The 24111-nt window shown below is 36.0% G+C and overlaps 1 protein-coding gene across 1 annotated transcript in view; it reads right to left on the reverse strand.

Annotated features, from left to right (window-relative positions):
* Positions 1 to 1580: 1580 nt before the first annotated feature.
* Positions 1581 to 24111, reverse strand: part of ERO1B (endoplasmic reticulum oxidoreductase 1 beta) — a 28991-nt gene continuing 6460 nt past the window's right edge. Inside the window, exons 3-16 of the mRNA XM_058802897.1 lie at positions 22750 to 22833; positions 22291 to 22332; positions 18138 to 18220; positions 16226 to 16299; positions 13540 to 13660; positions 13403 to 13449; positions 12331 to 12342; positions 11471 to 11497; positions 9947 to 10039; positions 9549 to 9795; positions 8684 to 8753; positions 7451 to 7537; positions 5908 to 6041; positions 1581 to 5252 (exon numbers count right to left, since the gene is read on the reverse strand). Of these exons, the coding sequence (XP_058658880.1) occupies positions 5192 to 5252; positions 5908 to 6041; positions 7451 to 7537; positions 8684 to 8753; positions 9549 to 9795; positions 9947 to 10039; positions 11471 to 11497; positions 12331 to 12342; positions 13403 to 13449; positions 13540 to 13660; positions 16226 to 16299; positions 18138 to 18220; positions 22291 to 22332; positions 22750 to 22833 (1182 nt within the window). The 3' untranslated portion in view covers positions 1581 to 5191. The remainder of the gene's footprint in view (positions 5253 to 5907; positions 6042 to 7450; positions 7538 to 8683; positions 8754 to 9548; positions 9796 to 9946; positions 10040 to 11470; positions 11498 to 12330; positions 12343 to 13402; positions 13450 to 13539; positions 13661 to 16225; positions 16300 to 18137; positions 18221 to 22290; positions 22333 to 22749; positions 22834 to 24111) is intronic.

Here is a 24111-nt window from a genome sequence, read left to right on the forward strand (position 1 = left end):
TTCAGGGAATAAATGTAGTGAGCTCTGGGGGGGTAATGGTGGATAAATAAGGTTCCAGGATGTGACGTTGCAGACAGTAAGCCCAAAAGTAATTATTACTAATCTAAAGCAAACAGGAACCCTGACTCTACTTCAGGTCTTGGTATTATGCCCAGTTCTCAGCAGTGAAGAACTCTGCATCCCCAGCATCTCTTTCTCCTTATCTATGTGGAACAAATACTGTAACTCAATCCACATTTTCCCAGGAGAAAAATACACTGCTTCCAGTAATCTTTACTTCTATGAAAGTATTCCATTTTGAGGTGTACTAAAGCATGCCCAAATGGTGGACAGGGCTCATATTTCCCTCATGCTTGATTTCAAGAAGTACAATAGTTGAGAATTCTTGTACACATTTCACAGAGAATACACAGGGTAAAAAAAGAAGGGATGGGGAGTATATCTGATCAGATCTGCTTGAAAGCCAAAGGCAGAGCAGTGCCATACTCCCACATCAAGACTTCCACAGCGTCTTTGGGTTTTGGGGTCTTTGTAGGAAAGCCAAAGCGTGAGCCTTGCCTCCAGCAGAAGTAAAGTATTTGCCCTCCAAAACTTACATTGCATTCTTCACGTATATTCATGGAAGAAAAAAGCCTATTAAAGTATCAGTCAGATTAAAAGAAGTAACCCAGGGTTGGGAGAACTGAAATTTTATTAAACCCTTTGGAGTTCTACAATCATGTTTGTACAAAACTGTCTGAAGACCCAGTGCAAGATAAGCCTGCAGGAATTTCATTTTGTTCACAGCAGTAACAGCTGCACAGTAAAAATGTAAGAGAATTCTGCACTTAGAACAAACTTCAGCCCTATGTCCAGTATGCACACAAAAAAATGGAATGGCAAGTGACTGTAACCAACCATAGTAATGAACTAAATATTCTAAAACACAGGAGATTTGAACAACAATGTGAGAGGTAAGATCTTTAATTTATCATCACCCTTGTAACAGGCACTTACCTAAGCTGGGGATGAAATACCTCTACCAAATTTTCAGTAAGATAATTTGTTAAAAATGCATACATGGAAGGAAAAAAGACACTTATTTTCCTTTTAGGGAAATAATTTCAACATGAAGACCCCCATTGGATGAACAAACCAAAAATAATTCACAAAATTGATTTTATAAGATATTCTGAGAAAGGGACAGAACAGACTTAATTTCTAAATAAGCCTTTTTGTATCTTAAAACAATTGGACTTAAGCATGGGCTACATTTGGCACTATCCGTACAGAAACATATTGTAATTCTACAATGGATTCCTGATGTGTACACACACCACAGTGCAATGTCAACAACAAGAAATACACAGGTTACCCTCATCTTTTGAATGAAATTTAAGTGAGAGTGAAAATCTGCTCATAATTTTAATCTTACATGACTATTACAAAAAAATTATGTAATAGCTACCAAGTGTCATTGCAAGGTAAATGAAAAGCAAAAAATATATTTTCAAATGAAACACCAAAAAATTACATCCACAAAAAGAAGGTATAGCAGAAAATACTTTAATTTGCATTTTGTAGATTCAAACATAGCAAAGATTCAGAAGTGTTTAGATCTCAATAAGCAGTTGCAACACTGATTCTGATTTTAATAAATATTACATTTTAATAGGATAGCTATATGGAGAAATTGTAAAGTGATGAATTGCTGATTGCTACTTTATAAACATGAGCATCAAGATTATTTACAACATATTACAGGTCATTTCCCAGAAAAGCACAAAGCAAGGTCAGATAAAGGCAACCCAACCATCAAACACAACTCAAGAAAATGTGGCACAGTGTATTTCATGCACATACAATGACAGCACAGATCATCAGCTGAAAACTAGGAAAACACTTATTATTCCAGCTTACACAAGTCTCTATATTTCATTGTTTAAAATTTATATTCTGATCTACCTTCTCAGGCACTGAAGAAAAAGTTATTCAGCAACAGTGCCATACTTTTTACCTATATAGTTTGCACCAAGTCTTTTTTCACCATTTCACACAAGTCTCCATGACTTGGGAACAACTAAACATTTTTGTCTTTGTCTTCTCACTACCTCTGGGATTACAATCATTGTGTCATTTGTACAAGAAAATGTACTGCTACTCTGAAATGAATGGCAGACAGTGTTGACAAGCTGATCTCCAACAGGGAGCTGGAATTTAAAATAGTTTACAGATCATGGACGGTGTAACTAACCTTATTCTTTAGTATAAAAAAAGAGCTGTAAATTTTTAAAATTTAATTTAACATATAAAGAACTAAGTCATCCAACTCACACAGCAAAACTTCATAGGCAGCATAGTCACAGAATGTACATCAAATACAGTAAAAAAGATGGTGACAGGAAAATTGTTTCAACTAGATTTCTTACAGGAAAAATCTTACGTCCTATCTCTACAATGACAGTGAAGTAAAATGCCTTCCATATTTGATCATCAAGAGATATGTACCTTCAGGTGCAACAGAACTTACACTTAGACACACAATTTGCTGTTCAGTTGCATTCCTGTGTTCCCATGACACAAAGGAAAAGAAGAAAAGCTTCACATCTCTTTATGTCCTTACCCTACAGTATTTGCCTTGTGCCAACGAGGGCTGCAAGGACCAGGTGTCCAGGATCTGCATGACTGAATCTCTCACCTGTCCCATTAGCAAGTGCATGATTCTGCTTCAGTGTCTGTTGATTTTAGCCAGGCACAGGTGGAAAAAGAAAAAAATAGCAAGTTGCATCCCCAGGAGGAGGCTGGAAGCAATTCACTTTCCCCACACAGGAAGGGGAAAAAAGGAAGAAATGTTTCTGAGACTTAAGTCCTTCCTGGGGCAATGCAGTCATACAGTTTTGGTTTTTATTTTAACTAGAAAATCCTGCCTAAAGCTTTAGGCACTATAATATATAACAATACAGATAAATCCCAGTTATAGGGCACTCCTCACACAAGTGAGCCTACAGTTCTAGCCCTTGCAGGTCTATCCAAAAGGCAAAGAATTAACAGCCAATTAAAAATTACACTCTTTCAATATATACAATTACTCAGAAGATTTGGATATTCTGTGTAACTCATCTACCAAACACAGCTGTTCGCATCTGAGCTACTCACCTAGATTCCCACTTCAATTTAATAGAGAACAATAAATTCTGAGGGTGCAAATACAGAGGCTGGAGGAGGCCAGATGAATCCACCGAGAAACCTCCTGCTCCTCTACCTAACTAGAAAACAAAAGCCTGTGATGACTTGCTCAGACACAGGTGCCCACAGGCCAGAGAGGCTACTCCACAGGCCAGAGAGGCTACTAGGAAAAAACATAACATCCCCAAATTGGCATCAGCTTCTCCTAACACCATGTCAAATTACCTATAGAATTAAACAAACTTCCACTGGGATACCAGTTCACTGCCAATTTGTGCAACTCTCACCAAAACTTCGTAAGGGTGGTTTGTATTTTTTTTTGTTTTTTTTATTTCCCTTTCTATTCCTTTAAATTTCATTTAGCATATCCTAGTTTGACACAAAGGGGTTAACTTTCTTAAGCAACAGCATTTTTTATAAAAGCTAAGTGTCAGCAGAATAGTCTATTTCATTTCCAGTCAGGTAGAAATTTGAAGCTAGTCTGGAAACAAAGGACAGAGTGTATTCCAGACTTCAGAAAATTTCACCTGTAAAGGAACACAGTATGGAAACCAATACAATTACAATCAATTATATAAATATGTCACTCAGTATCTAATAGGGTGGAAAATGTTTAAGAGCACTTAATTTTGTGAAGACTCATTTTTAAAAACAAGAGATGTATCTACACTGCACCAGCACTTCCTACATTCATAACACCTAACTTCATTTTTAAACATGCTGGTTTAAAAGAAATTATTCATTTAAAATTTAAACCAATATTTGGTTGCTACTAATGGTAATGCTGTTTCTGAATTCTGGTTTGACACTCGTAAGTTATCACTGACATTTGTGGACAATGATACATGAGTAATTTCTTATTTTATGAAAGTAATGTTATTAACATACCCGTTTTTTTATGGTGAATATCCTTTAAAAGAAGATACAGTATGGGTTTGCATAGATAGAGTATGTGGCATTAAATGTCAGTATGATTATGAATTTTAAAAAGCATCTTTTTTAAAAGTGACTACAAAAGCAAGTTATTTTTACACTGACCTTTTAACATAGCACTCAAACATAACTCATAAAGAGCAAATTTATTTCCATGGCTCAAAGACCAAGTGTGCTATTTCAACATTTAAGACACTAAAAAGACAACTTTTGGAAACTGAACTTGTGATTACAATTTAGAAAAATAATATGGAGTAAACAGAAATTTGATTGACTGAGGTTTTTCAGCTAGCAGCACTCCACTAACCATTTCCCCTGTCCTGACCTCTACCTCCAAGTAAATGCAGGTAAAAAGGCTGCAGCAAGGGGCTACAGAAAAGTCACTTTCAACTCTGCTGCATCAGAGACAAAGTAATAATTAAAAAAAAAAAAAGGGTGCTGAAAAGCACAAGACAAAGGTAAAAAAATTGGTGTCATCATGATGCAAAGAAGCCCAGCATGAAAAAATTTCTGCTCAGTACATTTGCTATTTTTAAGTAAGTTTCATTATTACAGTAAGAAGCTAAAACTCAGCAAGAGCCTTATTTCCTTTTTGTGGTTAGTTTTTTGGTTGTTATTTTTTTCTTTGTTTGTTTGGAGGTTCCCCCTCCTTACTTTTGACAGTCAGAACTAACATACCAAATCCTCAGAATACACTGAAGTTCAGTACATGGGGAGACACAGAAGTGATTTCCCCCCTTTCCAGACAGGCCAAGTCAGGGTGGAAACATATGGAAACATATGTTTTCATATAAAACAGCTGTCTCAGAAAGACAAGGAAATAAGAAAATTCATGAAGTTTCAGTACAACAGAACTGTGAGCAGAAAACTTACAAAATAAACAGATCAGCATAATTTACACATTTAAAAACTATATATTCCATTCATAAATATATTTTCCAATTAATAACCATTCCTAGTTTAAACATAAATATTCAAGTTGGGATTTGATTTTACTTTTTATCAGTTCATGTGAGTCCTGTAAGGATCAGTTCCTTCTGCTTAATGCAGACATGTAAATGATCTTCACTATTGGGCTGTGCAAAGACCTTCATTACCTAGTTTGTTGTAATAAAACTTTAAAATTCTGCAACTCTTTTATACTTGTGGAAAGCCTGTAAAATAAAAACCATCAAAGTGTTACCAATTCAGCAAAAGAGAAGTACAAATTATCACATTCATTTTCCTTTAGATTTTTCCTCAGACACAATTCTGTTCTCAAAAGGTCTATTGACTCTCCATTTTACATTAACATAATATATGACAGGGATTAAAGTTTATATATATGTTTAATCATTCCGGCTTCATTAAACTTCTAAAAATCCCTAACCACAGGTAATAAATTTTATTACATCTTTTATCAGATTGTTTAAATAGATTGTTTAAACAGGAACAGATTGTTGTATTCAAGATCTGAAGAACTAACATAATGAGCAAAGCATGCTCTATGTAAACTACTTTTAAAGCTGTTAAAATGTTTCATCATTTGAAGGAGATAAATTTGATCAATTTTTTTAAAATGTAAGAGATTTAAGTTTCATCTTGCAGAAGGTAGATTTATGAGACTTGAGACAGGATGAATTAGATCCAAACATAGAATGAAGACTAAGGCTAACACTCAGTTTGAAGGCATTAAGTTTATCACTGTTACTGGTAGTAATTCAGCCTTTCAAAACCTACAGCTATGTGTACAATACTTTCTTTCCACAGAAACTGAGTATTGGCACTGAAGTTTTATATTTTTCTACTATTAAAATTATAATATTTTACCTTCCAAAGGCATTTACAAGAGCAACTATTTCTTGTCGTGTGAGCTGAAAACCTTTTGATGGACTGTTCTCAGGAAGGCTCTGTATTTCTTTCTCAGAAAACAAGATCTTCAGAGCAGTTCCTAAGCCTTGAGTCTATAAGAAAAGTCCAATGTTTTAACATCAGTAAAATCATTCCTTCAATTACTCATAAAACCATAAAAAAATAAAAACACAGTAATCTAGGTAAATTTGAGTACGAATTCTTATATACTGACCCTCAAGCCAAATAACTGTACAAAAACCAGGGCACTAATACAATTGCATGACAGCAATTGTGTACCAGGTTTGCATTTGTTTCCTCAAGTATACTTGCTCTTCATCCTTGTCATCTTCATCTCTTCTTTTCTCATCTCTTTTCTTCTTGGTTATGCATATGAAAATATGTCCATTACACAACTTGCAGTTCCTTCCTGTCCCTCACTTATAGATGCCACAGCTCCTGCAGGAGCACATTTCCCCTTTCCCTTTGAAGTCAAACTAAGTTTTTTTATGGGGTATCACAACACATGCACTTTTTCCACCTTCAATTCTAGTGGCAAACAATGCAGCTTCAATTTCAACCTCTCTTTTCTATGCAGGAATAGAACAGGAGTAGCTTTTCTGGTTTTCACTTTTAGTTGGGCTACATAAGCAACCACTGGCTTTGACAAGAAGTGGTTGAAGCTGGCTGCAAGAGAATTTTATGGGTCAGGAAATTTGGCCTTCTTTAGTTCTTAGTGAGGAGGAACAACAACAATAGATCAGAAGTATCAACTAACCCAGGATAAGCAGAACTCCAGAAATTCAGCAGAGACCAACAAATTTTTGATGCTGCAAACTCTTTGAAAATTGCACTCTGATAAGTTTAATGTAATACAGTAGTACAGTACAACAGGCACTCCAAAATAACTTTTCTCAGTCCAGACTTAGAATTAGTCTTGAGGTTTAAAATACTGTTGTCAGTAAAATAAAAACAGTAGGAGCCAAGAAAATGAAACTGGCTTTCAACTTTCAGCTTTACTGGGCAACTTTGCATCAATTTGCTGCCCCCTGCATAAACTGTGAAAATCTGAATTACTTCTTTTTCTTACTTCTCAGTTTGTGGAGTTAAATATCACACTGGATTCCCTAATAAGTAAGTGCTGTGTTTAAACAAAGGTTTCCCACAAGTGATTCTACAAGGCTCCTCTGATCACTGAATACAGGTAAGATATTGACTGTTAGTAATATCTCACCATGAAGCATCTGCTTTAAAAGTAACTCTTTTAGAACACAAACTCTACCTTTTAGTAAACTACACAGCTGTTGACTAAACAAAATAAACAATTTGAAAAACAATTAAAATGCTTAATGATAAATTATACATATATCAATTTCTAATATATAGGTAAGGATACCAAGGACCGGCCATGTGCAGAAAGCCTGTATGCTAAGGTAAGAGGTGTCCTGCCAGAATGAAATAGATGCTTATCTTGAGACCTGCCCCTGCCAGAACACACAGACCTACACAAAATAAACTGTACCTGCAGCTTGCCCCACAGCCTGCATTTGTCACATCCAACACAGTCCATTATGCGGGAGATGTTCTTGAAATGTAACCTGAATTCTTCCTATCGGTTAAAAACAAAATAAAAAAGCTTAAGATAATGTACATGTTAGCTTTGCAAAAACAGAACCTTAATGAATATAGTACCTTTAGAAATCTAGTACCATTAGAATATCAATTCTCTACCCAAAACTGACCAAACCATTGTTTTATGTAGTCAGGCCATAACAAAGATCCAAGAAAATCCAGAATTTGGTTACCAAGCCACTTCTAACAGTTAATTCTTAAAAAAATCCCCCAAAAATACAGAATATGCAGGGTAATGCCTGGGTTCTACACACTGATTTCCTACCAACTTCCTCCAAATTTTCTGAGGTATAAGTACTGTATCCGTGTCCCATTTTTTTTTTCCATTACTCAAATCCCTTTTGAAGAAACCATCTTTTTGACAAACAAGTTACAATTCACAAAAGATATTTTCAAAACTATGGGTAGATTGTTGCTGTGCAACTTCAGACAGAGCAGGAGCAAGCACAGTGCAGAACTAACCAAGCTGATCTCATTTTTTTAAGGTCCAAAAAACACTAGCTGGGCTGATAAAACACTGCCACTTTTCTAATAGCATTTTCTGTAATGCTGATGACAATCCAAACCACTACTGAAATAAGTAAGTGTTAATAAATATTAAAACAGAACTTCATTACCAACTATGGAATTGCAATTTACACCAGTGGCATGTTAACACCAGAAGCCGATGGGTAGGTACAGCATTCCCATTAGGTTCCCATGTCTAGGAACTATGTTTTCTAATGTTGAACATCATATTTGTGAGACTAAACTGTATATTGTGTTCTATTATATAAGTCATCATTTTGTAAAGCAAACATGACTGGGTGGTTCTTTTTATCCAGATAATTATGAAACAGTTACTTCACTTGAAAATAAGCACCACTGCATTTACTGGTAATACTCATGTGCCCCACCACAGTCCAGATGCCAGACTCAAGGCACAAAGCCAGAGATTTCAGTCTTCTTGGATCAGGACAGCACCTTTAAGTTGATTAAAAGGCCTCATATACAGCTCTAGAAAAGGCAGGGATAAAATCTTACTGTCAGCAGCGTGTTTGTGGTAGGCAGAATAGCTTTCCAAAGTAACACAGCCTAACGCCAAAATAGGTATTTTGGATGTCATTCAGAAAACTAGCTTTACCTTTAGTGATTTGGCTCCTTTTTTATCTCCAGCAAACATGGACTTTTCATCGAAGTGCATATGGAAGGACCTAATAAAGACAAAATGCAATCAAAACAAATGCTAACATAAACTACAGTGCTCAATTAAGCTTGGTAAGCATCTGATGCTATCAGTGTAAGACATTTTTCAGAGTTCCTAGTCCTTGCAGATTAGGCCTTAAAAATACTCAGTGGTATTGGTTTTACTGTGCAATCACTGCAACTTGAAATCTGTTATTCAGAGTTTGTTCAAATTAATACTGAAACTGGCCTAATGTTTGCCTTTCAGCTGATCATTGCCTGGCTACATCTCAATTACCGAGCAAGACCACGATAAGGGACAGCAATGAAACCACACAGCATGTTACCAATCACAAAAAGTAGCAAAAAGGAGAGCAAAGAAACTGAACTTAAGAATATTATGGAATAAATAGAAGGAAGAGGGGATGGCCAAACTATCAGAGGTTAAGTCTGCGATAAAAGCTGAATTACTCAGTGGACCATTAAAAGACTGTATGTACTTCTTTCCTTTTCAAAATAAATCATGTGCATCTTATACTGAAGAATCAGAAAAAGCAACATACAGGAAGTAGCTTAGGGTGTTGAGTTGTTTGGGGTGTTTTGAGTGGTTTTTGTTTGTTTTTAAAGATTGGTATATTCAAACCTCAAAACTATTAATCTGTCCTATCAAATGTACAAATTCCCCTTTAATCCCTCCCATTATTTAAATTTTATTTCTTCATTCTACTCTCCTTCCTGTCCTATCCTACCAAGGAGTCACCTAGTCTCACTTCCAAATATAACTAAAAATTTCAAACTGCTGCTAAAACCCCCTCATGCCTTACTTGGTGTCCCTGAAGATATCTAGCAGGAGAGCTTTAGACTCAGCATCCTCGTGGCCGTTGCCGGTGTAAAGGTCGACAACGGCACGCTCAAAGTACGGAGCGACCTTGGACAGGGCGCGCAGCTCTATCAGGTACAGGAAATACAAGTTCTTCAGCCTCCTTGGTCCTTCTCCCTTCGTTTCAGCAGGGTCAAAGCGGCGAGTGAACTCTTTCACATTTGGTCCCCAGCGGGGCTTCCCCCACGTTTCTACACAGAGGAAGAAAAAGGGGGGGCAGGGGTAGTAAAAGAGACATTTAGAACATAAAATAACTAAGCATACCCCAACAATTTTTAGAAAAAACAAAATGCATATTACAGATATTGTAGAATTCCATTCAGCAATTTCACCTAGACGTACCTTCAAGAAGATAATTTGCACACAGATGCAAGTTGATGCTAGCATGGAGTCCAGAAATGAGTTTATAAAACACTCTTTTCTCAAGGCACAGACCTGTCCAGGAAAAATGACAAACAGATACCAGACTAAATACTGGAAAAAATTCATTACAATTAATATATCCTGACATTTTAATGATGCAAGTCTGCATTGTTGGCTTTCAAGAATTATAATCACAGCATTTGAGTATTGTTAATAAGCCCTTATAGCCATCATAGGAAAAGCTTACCTTCTATTTTTTTATATAAGTAATACTAGTAATGACATTTGACATTTTTGCTTGCTATTTTTGTGTTCTAGTAAACACAGTTAAATAAGGATCTGTTCTACTGGCACAGAAATATAATCTGTTCAATTACACAAAAATAAGATGCCTCCACTGTTTGAGCAATAAATTTGAATTGATGTTGAATTTTTACAGTCTGGAAATCAGAAATATATTGTGACCCATCTTAATTACAATTAGTGCTACCACTGAATTAGAGGAGTGGCCCTAAAGAAAAACACCAAAAGGCCCAGAAAATCTTACAGCACTGGAAAACAGCAAAAATATCTATTTATAGCTGTACTGCAAAGTCACTGAAGAGTTTAATGCACAGGACAAAACCTTGGAAAATATGGCTTGATGAACACAGACTTCCACAGCATAAATGGAAATACAGTGGCATTGAGATGTCAGAATATAATTTATATGTAGAAATTACTTATAATTCCAATTAGAACCAAAGTTAGAGACTACACTTGAAATTTAAGAGTTTGTTCCTCTCAAAGACATGTTTGGGCAACTTTCCTGCCACTCCAGTCTCCACAAATGGAAGCAGGAAGAGCTGATGGTGAAGCCTACCTGGGAGGCTGACATGTGTCCTCAGTTAGACATTATATTTTAAAGGCATGTAAATTTATATGTTTTCCTACCATACCACCAGACAAGTAAAGGCTTAGGAAAGGCAGAATGAACTAATTTTAAAAGTAAGTACATTTGACTTACTTAATTTTCTGCACACCTCCGAAATGGGATTTTGATTGCTACTACTGCAATAATAATTTCCATTTCAACATGAATAAAAAGAAAACTGCTTTGCCTTCTAAACACACAGACTTGGATTATAAACTGGGAACAAAGCCACCAAAATCTTTAATGTTCTTTAAAGCTGTTTCCAAATAATGATTCTTACCAATATTACTACTAATAATGCCTCTGCTTAAATGCCTAAAATAGCCAGAAAATTCAAAGTAACTGACAATGAAGTGAATTCTCCCTTTATGAAAGATAAAAGACTTAAATGTTTAAGGAATATGCTGTCTAAGTAAATGAGAAGATTTTTAAAGACCCTCAAGGTAGGAGGTATTTGAACAACACTTGAAAGCTCTGTACAATTTATGAAAAAGCCTACACTATGAAAAATATTTGAGGAGATTAAAAAAGGGCTACAGTGTTCCTTCTAATGAATACAACACTACATTAACTCATCCAAGAGCCTTTACCTTCTAGCCACGTGTAGAAAGATTCTCCTGTAAATACATAGTACATGGTTAAATGAAGAATATTCATTTTCAACATTACAGCATCTTTATATTACTATGCATACAACATCAGCTGCCATCTAATTTACCATGAAGTTAAATAATTTAGCTATTAAAATGAGAATAGGCACTGAAGCAGCTAACTTGGAGGTTGGTTTAAATCTGTTGGGGACAGAATAGGAGAAATACATGAACAAGCATGCTTAAGCTACTGGTCAGGGCATTCAGCAGTGTATGGAAGCACAAGTTTGATTATTTGCACTGCTGGTGAAAGGCATGATGGCAGAGTGCAATTCTAACAGCCTTCACATTAATCTGCCTAAAGGCTTCCTTTAGACTTAGATCTTTTGCCCAATAGCTTTCGGTCGGCTGAAAAATCTTAAAGTCTGCCTCACTGTAGGCAGATCAAATACTTTCTCCCCACTCTCTCTCAGTATTCCCAAAGTCAAGGGCATTCAAGAAAACACACAAGAAATTGTCCCTCTTCTTTTAAGGGATCTGACATCAGTATCAATGGGCTTCTGGAAGAACTAAAAACATTATTACAACACATATTCTGTTACAAGAATAAGAACCAAGAAGAGAATTGTGTTTTGCTCTTCTCCACTCCTTCCCTTACTCCAAAAGAAAGTATGAGTCCATTAAAAACATTTTCTGATCAATAATCTGCATAAAAAAATAACCTTCCTGTTCTCTTATTCAATAACAGAAACATAACATTCCTGCTCTAACTTGATAACTGTAAAGTGAATAAATCCAAAATCCAAAACTCTCTAAATCTTACTTCATTTCTGCAGGTCAAGGAAAATAAGATAACTTACCATCATCTCCTCCTTAGAGGGGAAAAAAAAAAAGCATAAGCATTAAAAAGATAATTTCCACAGCAAGGCAGTAATGAAACACAGACTTTAATACAAACACCCAAGAAGTGCAAGAAATGTTATTTAATTTATAAAAAATAGGCTATTTCCTTCACTCCATTCCTACTTCTCAAGACCACACAAGACTTGACACATTATAATAATGAAAGTCACTAAGAAATTCAAATCTTAGCAGTGGCTGATTCACATATTCTTAAAAGCTGTACTTTAGCTTCAGAAAAATGGTTAAGAAGCCATAGTCTTTAGATTGCATTGGTCAACAATCAGTCCAGTATTCTTTCCTGAAATTCTGATCTCTGCATTAAATAATTCTCACAATGCTTTTTATTTGTGTGTATCAGCTTTTAGTAATTATAAATATTGAGGTATCTTGATTTTCTAGTGGATGGTGATTTTTTAACTGCATCTATTGTCTCATAGTTAATTTTTAAGGGAAATAATACACACTGACAGAGGAAAGCTGGTTCATTTGAAAGATCCTGTTATAGCTTTCAACTTAAATTTGAAAACAAATTCCAAGTTACTAGAATACTTTTTTAAACAATTTTGCACATAACTGATTCTTTGTAAGTGTCCAGTCCTTCAAATAATGCAATTGTTTGTACACTTGCAATACATTGCACACCATGGATGAGAAATGTACAACCATATTACACCAGAGTAAGCATGAACTGAAGCGACTAAACTAAATGCTTTTTGAAAAAAGAAACAAGAATACAAAAGTCCATTTTGAATGGAAAACTAGTGTGACACTCTGCAAACAGTTTGAGACTTACAATTTAGTTTTCATATCAGCTCACCTGACATTAATGAGCCTATTAATAGGGATAAGTATGTAATAAAGTATCACACGCTTTAGTCTAAATATTAAAAATGGACAGCTTCTCTACAGAAGAAATTTAAAAAGCAGAAAGCACACCTACAGACTGAAGATTGTTATCTGTATTCCTTGTACTGCAACAGTCACTATGTTAAAAGAAGTGCATTGGAAAATAAAACAGGCAGGACCCACCCCTACTAGGCGCCAGTGGATTTAAAGGACGATAGACAGATCGAGGCCTAAAAAATAAGTTAAAAAACACAAAGATCAGTTTTTAGCTAAACTGAGGTACAAGTATAAAAAATAGGCTTCCTCTCCCTCCCAATTACTTGAAGCAGTTTTCTTCATAAATGCTGTTCCATACTCTCCAAGCAGAAGGCCCCTTGTATCCAGTGTAACGTTCTGGATTGAGCAGCAAATCCACATACTGTGCATCTGGGGATCTCTCATCTAAATAGGAAACATTTTGTTACATATGCTAAGTGATCAATTGGTAAAGATTTAAAAAGTCTCACAGAACTAAATATAAACAAGAGGTCTCATATAATACTATTCTGTCTTCCAGTTGGATTTTAAATTCCATGTATGTAAAAATGCAGCAATATACACACTGAATACAAAGCTCAAAAGCACGTAGTATATTCCAAAGTCTCCTGTGTGTCTCTAATTTCTAAAATGTCTGATGATCATCTATGTTGCTTCTTTAAATCTACCATAAACACTTGACATGCACTATATTCCCTTACCCTAGGCTAAAGACATAAACAGTGTTTTGTTTTAAATGGCCTCCAAATTTAGGGTTTGTCTGGCAGTATTTGCTTGGGGGTGTTGTTTTTTATGAAATGGATATAACTGCATACAGTAGGTTCTTAATAGAGACAAGCTCAAAGTAGTACATCTTGAAGCTGCTACATACTGTAAATTTATTAGCTAAATCCATTTTTCCTCCAAACACCCTCGTATACTGGCAGAAAAGTCTCAATCACATTGCCTAACTGTACAAAACTTTCAGCATATTGCAGAACATATCTCTTAGTTACAACAGGAAGCATGTTACTTAAGCAGCCTTTCAACAAGCTATACCCTCATCTCAGAAGTTCACCACAAACTTCAGGTAATTTATCCACAGAAAATTGTGAAACAAGGCTCCCTCTGCTTAAAAACATTGTAGAAACAGAAATTGCTTCAAGCTACAACAATTTCTTACAAGTAAAAAGCAGGAGGAATTCACCACTCTGAAATTCTAGGTCAGGATCAACTCATGCTTAAACAAACCCCACATACAATACAAGCTGAAAGTCCAGAGACTTATTCATAGGAATAGGCCAAGAAGTGCCACGTAGTACTTCCTCAGATACCAAAAAACCCCACAGAAACAGAGAGTGAAACTGCTCTAAAAAAAGAGATGATTCTGCATGAGCAGTTAAGCATTGCTTCAGCAGCAGCAGCAAAAACAAAGAAAGGACACTGATACAAGACAGACAACAACGAGTGCCAAATGAGAGAAAGTCAAATTACAATTTTACTTATTTATTTGACAGTGTGGCTAACCTAAGCAGTTCCTACACTCCCTGATCACTTCAGGGTCCATTTTTCTTCTTGTTATCCACATACTGAGTTTATGTTCTCTGCTGAGCCATGCAACAGAAAGATGGAAAGGTGACCCAGGTTGTTAAGTTTTTTCAGCTAGATCAATTCTCTTATCTAGTTTATGATTAAGCCCAACAGGAAGAGAGGAGAAGAGAGCAAGGGTTTCTGCTTCCTCCCCATGACTCCCAGTAGTTATTCTCTCTCACTCTCCCTGCCCCAGATGACAAACTCACCCGACATGCCAGTTCATCACAACAGCGTGGGAGGTGGCAGGGAGATGGCAACTTACTTTCCCGCTATTTAGGTAAGCCTAATCAGCTTACCATGCAGAAAGATGCACACCAGAGCCAGTGCAAAAAAAAAAAAAAACACACAGGAAGAACACAGCTGGGGACAGCCTCCTCCAGCAGGGCATGATATAAGGAGAGATGGAGGTAGAATCAGGAACTACTTAAGTTAGTATTATTTCTAAAAGAAATGCTCCTCAACTATACCTTTCACAGCTCAGTATTACTAAAACATGCATGTAGACAACTTGAAGATAGTAGAGACAAGAGCAGATAATTCCACACAACAGTTCAGATCTACAGTAATGCTCATCAGCTGTTACAGAAACAGCTCATATAGGAAGTGTTCAGATCAGACACAGCAGAAGTACTGAAAGAGAAGTCCACTGCTAAGTCCACTGCAGCTGCTGCTCTCTCCGATGACACCAAACACAAGCCTAAAGGTAGATGAAAACATCTACTATTATGCCCTAAATATTCCTTGCATAGGAAGCTTTCTAAGGTATTTATTAAAAAGGACTTCAGTAGTCAATCCTGAAGATGGCAATTCCCACACTTACCTGAAAAACACTCCTCTGAACTTTGATTGTTACAAGCAAATAAAAAGACTCACAGACGTGAAGGAGAGGAAAGACAAAATCTAGTATCCTAATGTTTTAACAATAAGAAAGTTCTTTCAAATGAGGATGCAGAAATCATTTGGAAATAGCAAGGCTGGAAGAGGAACAAACTCAATCCAAACATAGTAAAATAGCAACAAAACAATATAGTAGTAAGAAACAACCAGCTGCAAGCCATTTGTCTTATATTTGTGCTAGATGCAATTTTTTTGTGAGAAGCTTTTTAAAAAAGTGTTAGCCCTCTCCCATTTACCACCTTTTTTATTTACATAAATATCTCCTGTTCAATATACTAAAAGGAGGTAACAGTAAATGTGCACAGTGTAGGTTACCAAACACTCCTTGTAAAATTGCAAAAATTTGCACTTTGTGTGTATGATATGATGCTATAACCTGTCACTTGGAACAAAATTTAAAAACTTCGTAAAAATGGCTATTTGTACAGAAAATATGATCTTTTGCATTTTTTATGAGACAGCAAATAAAACAAACACTATGAAAAAGCTTCAACATTTTACCATCAAGTTCACAAAAATGATCCTGTGAATCGTCGTATCTTGCCCAGTCAATGAAAGCCTCCTTACTTTGGTTACTGAGGGGAAAAAAAAAAATTGATCTTAAATTTTTAATAAACAATGTCAATAAGAGCTTCTGAAAGAAATATAACCTACACATAGCCTGGAAGTGGATTCTGAGTCAGTATATCTGAAACTTGAGAATATATGGAGCTATTCCTTGTTAACTGCGATGAGATTCAAGCAGGCATCATCTGTAATACTTTCAAAAGTCAATTTGATGTTGAGACAAAGATTTCACCATTATTTGAACAAACTGCAGTGACTTCTCTTCTTCAGTAAGAGCTTCGTAAAATATGTTCATAGTACATTTTAACACATTTCAAAGTACTACTTCAGCAGCTGTCACTTTGAGGGTGGGGGAGGAAGGAATCACCCTATTTTCATAACCTGTACTTTTAATGAAAGCTACAATTGTTAGTGCCTTACTTTTTACTGGGAGACTAGATGTCTAAATGCCTCTTCTAAGCTAAAGTACTCTATGAATATGATTTGTCCTAAGCCATTTCAATAATAATGGCATTCCACTCACTCTAGCATTTTCAAAGGTACGCTGTACTAGAGAGACAAATAGTTTGAAGCTCCCACACTATGAAACACAAACAGTGCCAAAACCTTCCTTCTGTGACTGTGCAGCACAAAACTGCTGATGCCACACTACTGACAGCAAAATGTAAGCAAAGTTAAGATTGGGAACTCTGCTCTGGGGTTCAGGGAAGTGCCTTGAAATAACAAAAACAACCTATTCTGTTTGATCAAATTAGCACCAGCTCAAAGCTACAAACAGAGGCAATTCTACGAGATAAACTTCTGACCTTCTGCCAAATCACAATAAGAGACATACTTGGCATTAGGTGAGGAAACTCTCTGCTAATTACCAAGAGACAAGATTTGATAACCACAACAAATACAACTTATAAAGGAAACCAACTCAAAACCAAGAGGATAATGCAATGCTAGATAGAGAACGTGGAGGTTTTCCTGCAAAGCACAAACTTGTCCTCCACTTGCAGGATCCATTACCTGCTCTCTTCCAACTTTAATTATCTATCCTATTTCCATAAAGGCATTTTCTCTAGCTCTCCATTTACAGTGTCACATTCTTTTGCCTTACAGAAATGGAACAGAATTAATAATTTCTTACTTCCCCTAAAACACCACATACCTGGCAGAAACTGATTTTTTCATGGCACAAGAAAGAGTTTCAAAATCTTTACCAGGTAGAACTGCTGAAATTTGTGGGCAAAGACATCATATCCCTCCATTAACAGTGAAAATTTGATTTTTCTATTTCTGCTTTTCAGAAGTGAGGAATCCAGTAGAGTGCTATGTTTTCTAGATGCTGTTCCACAGACTTCTGGGCCTAAGGGTAGCACCATCCTGAAGAATTCCTCCCATCCAACCTTGACAGTGCCATGCAATAAGCAAGATCACAGAATTGATCCAAGTTAAAAATAACTTTACCAACAACAAAAGTAGCTCAACTCCCTGATCTGGTTCACTGAATGATCACAAATAGGCACATCAGTGCAACAATGGGACAAAGCAGGACCAAACCCCTTAATCCAACACAGTTGCTGAGAAAAAAGAATAGAGAAAAGGTGGTTTTATTTGCAAGTTTCTTCTGGCTCTTGATGCTGTAAAATATTTCTTTTAAGTAATATCAAAGCATACTTTAAACAACAAAAAAAAGTCTACTTATCATTTAATACCTTTACCTTCAGATGTTCTTGCATCATTTCCCATTTACTTTCTAATGGGAAGAATGAAGAACAAAAACCACCACACCAGACAGAGAAAAAAAAAATGTTCCTTTCTTACTATTTTTGTAGTGTTGATGTAAATCACAGCATACCTTAAGGTACTGTTAACCGCTCCCAGCTTGTTAGCTTGCTCACAGTCTTCCAATTCTTTGGAATTATTTGCTGCTTTTGAATACTGTAAAAAAAGTCATATTTAATATGCAAATGAATTACTGAAATCCTCAAGAACAGGTGTTGTGAAAGGTCTTTCTAAGTTTAGCAGTGAGTTCCCTAGTATTAGGGAAAATCCTCTAATTCTAGAAGCAGTTATGGTTCTGGAACATTTCTTACTTTGATTTTTTTTCACTTAAATTCATTTGGCTGATTTCACTCTGAATTTAACTGCTACAGGGAATTCAGCTAAACATGTCAAAATTTTGTTTTGCCTTTTGATTAAATTGAGTTCTTTTGTTATGAAACCCCCTACATGGAATGTTTCAGATACTTACTTACCATCTTTTTTTTGCAAGTATCATTTCATTTTAGTAGGCATATTTATTACTTTTGGCCATTTTCCCTTCATGTTTCCTTTAATCCAATTCATCAGCCCACTTCAGATGTGAATGGTTCTGGAAGACAAGCTTTTTCAGCTGAACTCAAATTTTGCTTATTTTAAAGACAAAATGGAAATGTATATGCTGAACTTTGATTCTGAAGAAGTTTTCAAAAAGTAATCCACTGAAATACTTACTTTTGGAACACGTCTAAAGAAAACATTTGCAGAATTAAAGATTATATTCCACTATTCTATAATAATATGGTTATGTAAGCAGGTAATTTACATCTGCCAGCATAAAGCTCAGGAAGTTCTTCTACATTTAGGAACATAAAAGGTAGTAACAATGCTATCTTAAAAGATAAACTCAATTTCCTCCTTTGGGGGGTTTTTGGATTGGTGGGAGGGGAGGGTATGTGTATTTTTTCCAGACTAAACCTTACGTCAATTATTAAAACAAATAAATTATAAATTTTAAAAGAAAGAGTAATTTTTTTCTGTGGACAGCTTTGTGGTCAAGATGCCAGAGGCAAAGTACCACCATAATATGTATCACTAAAAAAAAAAAGAAATTTTATTAAAATTGTTCAGATGAGTAAGCAGAATTATTTGCTATTTAAAAATGCATTTGCCTGGACCAACACGAGGAAAAACAGCAGAAGACCTAAGACACAAAGGAGACTAGAAATAACAAATAATTTAAATCTTGTTAGGGGCCTTGCCCATATATGCTTACTCCAGAAGAATTTCTCACTCAATTTTCTTGTATTTGGCAGGCATTCCTCAGCATTGTATGGATTTTAAAAGGAAAAATGGGAACAAGGAATGGCCTTAACCTAGACTGAAACAGATACAGCTGATGAAATAACATACGGAGATGCTGAAGCAAACATTCTGCATGCCTAGAGTTGCAAACCAGTCCCTACCCTGAAGTGAAAAAAGGTTACTGCCAAGATTAGAATCCTAAATTAAAAGTTTCTAACAAAATGAACATTCAGGTCTCAAAACATGTTTCCAGGCTTTCCTATTCGCCAGTGTTTAACAGCAACAGTTGCGGGATCAGTGCTCTGTGACCCCTGACAAGATCAGGACAAAATTACTGTTCTTGCCAACCAGGATCTCCTAAAACCAGTTACTGGAAAAAACAACAGAAAAGAAGGGCAGGAAGTAAATTACGAAGTTGAATGTTGTAACCTGCAGTTACTGTATCCTGTCCTTTGCTTTAAAGATTTATACAGCTTTAATGTCTAGCCACAAAATATGCATTCACCACTCAAATGCAACAGAACTATAGAAAAGGAAATTACTGTGTGCCTCTACAGCACTATTTCAAAATGCTTATGGTGGTGTCAAGAATTAAAAAGACATCCTCTATTGCCAACTGCACTCCTGTGGGGAAGCTTTACAAGTGTAACCTTGGTCTTTGCAGCTAGATGAGCATTCAAAAGAACTGTTGTCTTCATTGCTCAGCAAACAAAAAAAAAATCCCCCACAAAAACCCAAATAAAGCTAGAAGTTTACAAGCTCCTTTACACTAGGAAAGAAAGGCAATGGAAAACTGGACAGAAGCCACAGAAAACCTCTCCACAGGATTCTACTGTGAGTGTATCTATTCAAGAGATCGTAAGTGTCATTATTAAAAAGATGCCTTTGGTTATTTTCAGCTTTCCAAGACCAATACTATCAGGATGAAAGACAGAAACTGGAAATGCATGTGTTCTCGGGGAAAAAACCCACCCTTTTTTAAAATCCAGTACTTTACATATAAGCCATACGGTGTAAGACTTCCCCAAATGGGAAATTAGCACAGGCTAATAGCACAGTACTTGCACAGTCCTTGAAACAAAACATTCATACTAAAATGAATTTGGTATTTCCTTAAAAGGGATATTAAACGAGATTGTAAATTTTTGATTGGCTCGAGGAAAGATCACTTAACTGCACCATAAGAAGTAAGAAAATGGCGTAGGTAAGATTCATGTCCATTCTGATGACAAATTTAATCCAGAAAAGCAGCACATATTAATGTCTTCTACTGCAGATTAAAGGTACAGAATTGCCTAACTTTCAGTACTGTAGCTGGTTTCAACAACCTGCAAGGCAACTCAAAGGAAACCACTGTAGCGAACATACAGCAAATGACAACTTCCCAAAGAATCTATCCAACCTTCTTTATTGTTGTGAAAGCAAAAGGCATCCATTTTTTCACTTCCTAAATCAAATTTGGTATGCTCATGTGAAGTATCCAAAGAACAGCATATTCTTTGGTTACTATTTAACACCTTATTTATGGCTCTCAAGATTAATCAATCAGGAAGCTCAAATTCAGAAAAAACCCTTTCTGAAACCATTTTAAAGTTTACAGTCCCTCTCTTTAGGAGGCATTATGGCATTCCAGGAGTCATTTTCTCTACAACCATGCTTGGAAGATAAAAGAGTCAATGAAAAAGAGAACTGGCAACACATTATTCAGCTAAAACACAACATCTGCTGCCCAGAGATAGTGTCAGCTTTTCGGAAAAACAACTGATGCTTGTGCTGGAATGGCAAACAACTGACATTTAGGCCATGTCAGTGAGAAAGATTTTTCTTCACTGATTACCAGGAACCTTTAAATGAAGAGGCAGTCTTTACTTCAAAGTGAGTTAACAATGTATGTGTAAAAGAAACAAGACTTCTTCCTCTTGAGCTAAAGCTTGGACAGATTTGCCTGCCCTTTTCCAGACAGCAGCACACAAGTCATCAATTCTCAATGAAGTATTCATCTCAGCTATCTCTGATAACCTTTCCTGGGATGAGATATAAACCCAATGCCAACACTCCTGTTCATAAGTCCTTTATGATCTGGTGAACTACACCCAGCCTGCCCTGTGAGGTAGAAAGCACTGGGGACGATGGAGATATGATAGTTAATCAAGAGGTAAGTGCTTACAATACAGTCAAGGCACTCAATGGGAAGATCTCTCATTTGGGCACCATTAACCCATTAACTGCTAAAATCCTCATTCTTGGGCACCCTGTTTCAGATGTGTGGGATTTGTGGGTAGTCCTTCTGCTCTGACCTCTTATCCTATGCATATATTGCCTCTTAACATTTTAGCTTTGCTAAGATCACTTGGTGATCTAGAAAGGATGGCTTAGAGAGACGCAAGCAAAAGCCAACAGCACAGACTGACTGCTCCAGTTTGCACTGGCCACTTTGGCCTAAACTGTCTTTAGACTAATGACCAAATCATCTCTGGACTAATGACCTCTTAAAAACAAGGCATAGCAGAACTCCATGCAATCATTTGGGTTCTTTTAATATTAGATGTTGTGATTACTTATGATTGTTAAAAAAGATTGCGCTGCTACTGCCTCTGTGCATCTTAGCCTGTAGCTTTTTAAAAGGTGACCTGTACTAAGAAATGAAGTAACAATTCTGCATCAGGCATTCTGTGGCCATGCACTGCTGTCCCTTGCCATTCATTGATTCAGTCTGCAGCAGCTCTCCAGCAACCACAGGCTCAAAATGACACAACAGTACCAGCTATGACAGAAACACTACTATACATAAAGGCAGAAAGGTTAAGCCACATACAGGAAATGATCACTTAACTACGTCATCAGTGTGAGAACACTGAAGGTTTACACTAAAAAGTCACATAGCTGTTCTAAATTTAAGATTAAAAAAAAATCAGAAAGAACTTTAAAAATTAAGGAGTACTTACTTTATTAGAGCTCCCAGCCTTAATTCCGACAGGTATTTTGCTCTAGAAACAAAAAATAAATCACAGCTTTTACACTGCTCATAGAAATACTTGATTAAAATCTACAAATTAGGTATCATTCCCATAGAGGTCAAAGCAAACTTGTTTTTTGAAAAATTAACTTGCTCCTTTACATTATCAACATGCTATATGCAAAACAGTGCTAGAGGTTAGAAGAGATTTACTCTTGAAGCTCTCCACTTTCTCCATAAAATGACTAAGACTTTAAAATATTTTGGCTGTATTTATACTTTTGGAATAGAAAATAAATTGGTCACTTTTACTTAAATTTAGGTTCCCACTAAAAAGTATTGCTAGTAGTGCCTGTATCATTAGCTAGTACTATAGTACTAGCCACTGCAAATTAGCAAATTTTTAGCCAAAATCCCTTTTTCTATTATATTATTATTCAATCCATACCTCAGGACAAGGCTCTACATGACAATCTTTGATAGAACAATGGCCATCATCAGCCCAAAATGGGCATGGTCTCTTGAGGTTGACCTAAACATATAAAACCAGAAGTTTACAATCCACACTGACATAAGGCAACCGTAGAAAAAAGCTCTCAGTATCAGGAAATCCTTTAAATTCTTTTACTTAGTCTCTCTAACTACATAAGATGAAGCTTTGTGCAGTAAAACTGTTAATGACAATGGTCTCCAGGGAATGAACACAAACACATAATATATTAAAGCAGAAATTAAATATCTCACTACTAAATTGAAATTTACTAATTTAAATAAGATTTTGGATTTCAAAATCAAACTAAAAACAGATTATTATTTTTAAATGTTAAAGATATTCCTCAGTCAAAAAACCCCTGACAAGACATTTAGCAGATGGTACAACTTCTTAGAAGTGATGACAAATATCTTCTCATTACAGCTCAAACCTTGCAAGCTCAGATACAATAAAAGCAGAGATTTTAGGTTGCCTCCCCCCATTTCCTCTACTGAACACACAAACACCATTCCTAGAAAAAAATAATGCAAAATTATTTTTTGTACTTGTTCACTCATATCTTTTCAAATAAAGCAAGAAATAGTTTTACATTCTACATCACCTTCACAGTAAGGCCCATCGTATAAAACTTTCACCTCCCACCAATTTCCATCAAAAAAGATCAGCTAAAATAGTTAAATTACAGCCTTCTTCAAAGCAAACTCTCACATTAAAAAAATGCTTACACACTGAGGAAGATATAAATAACTAGGCAGTCACTGTTTTTGCACAGAGGAATGCTGTAAATAAAATAAAAAATAATCTGCTGCCTAAACTGCAGATTAATTCAGAAAGAACACATGGGAATGAAGATGTACTAGTCCAAGAATGACTGAAGAGCACTGAAAACCACTACACACACAAACTGAGGTTGTACAGCACTTGTACTTTTATCAAACCAATCGTGTACTGTCTACATAGAACATCCAATCATCTTCAGAGTATGAGGTATTAGGTTTCATTGTTATCACTCACAGTATTATTCAGTCCTTTCACAAATTAAAAGGCATTCTTGATTGTGAGGCTTCCACAGTTGGTGTGTTTTGATGTATAAAATTAGAGACATAAATGTTTACTTCTTTCATTGGGAAGTGTTCTACTATTTAGAAACCACCTAGCACAATTTCTGCAAGACTTCAACAAGTTTTTTCTGGCCTTTAAATAAAAACTACCTCATCCATTCAGTATTAAGGTTTGAGTTATTCTATACCACCACACATCATTGCCAGGGGCAGGGAAAACTACTTTCTTCCAGGGAGAAGGGGTTCTTTCCAGTGG

The sequence above is a fragment of the Ammospiza caudacuta genome, chromosome 3 (assembly GCF_027887145.1).
Source record: "Ammospiza caudacuta isolate bAmmCau1 chromosome 3, bAmmCau1.pri, whole genome shotgun sequence".
NCBI lineage: Eukaryota > Metazoa > Chordata > Aves > Passeriformes > Passerellidae > Ammospiza > Ammospiza caudacuta.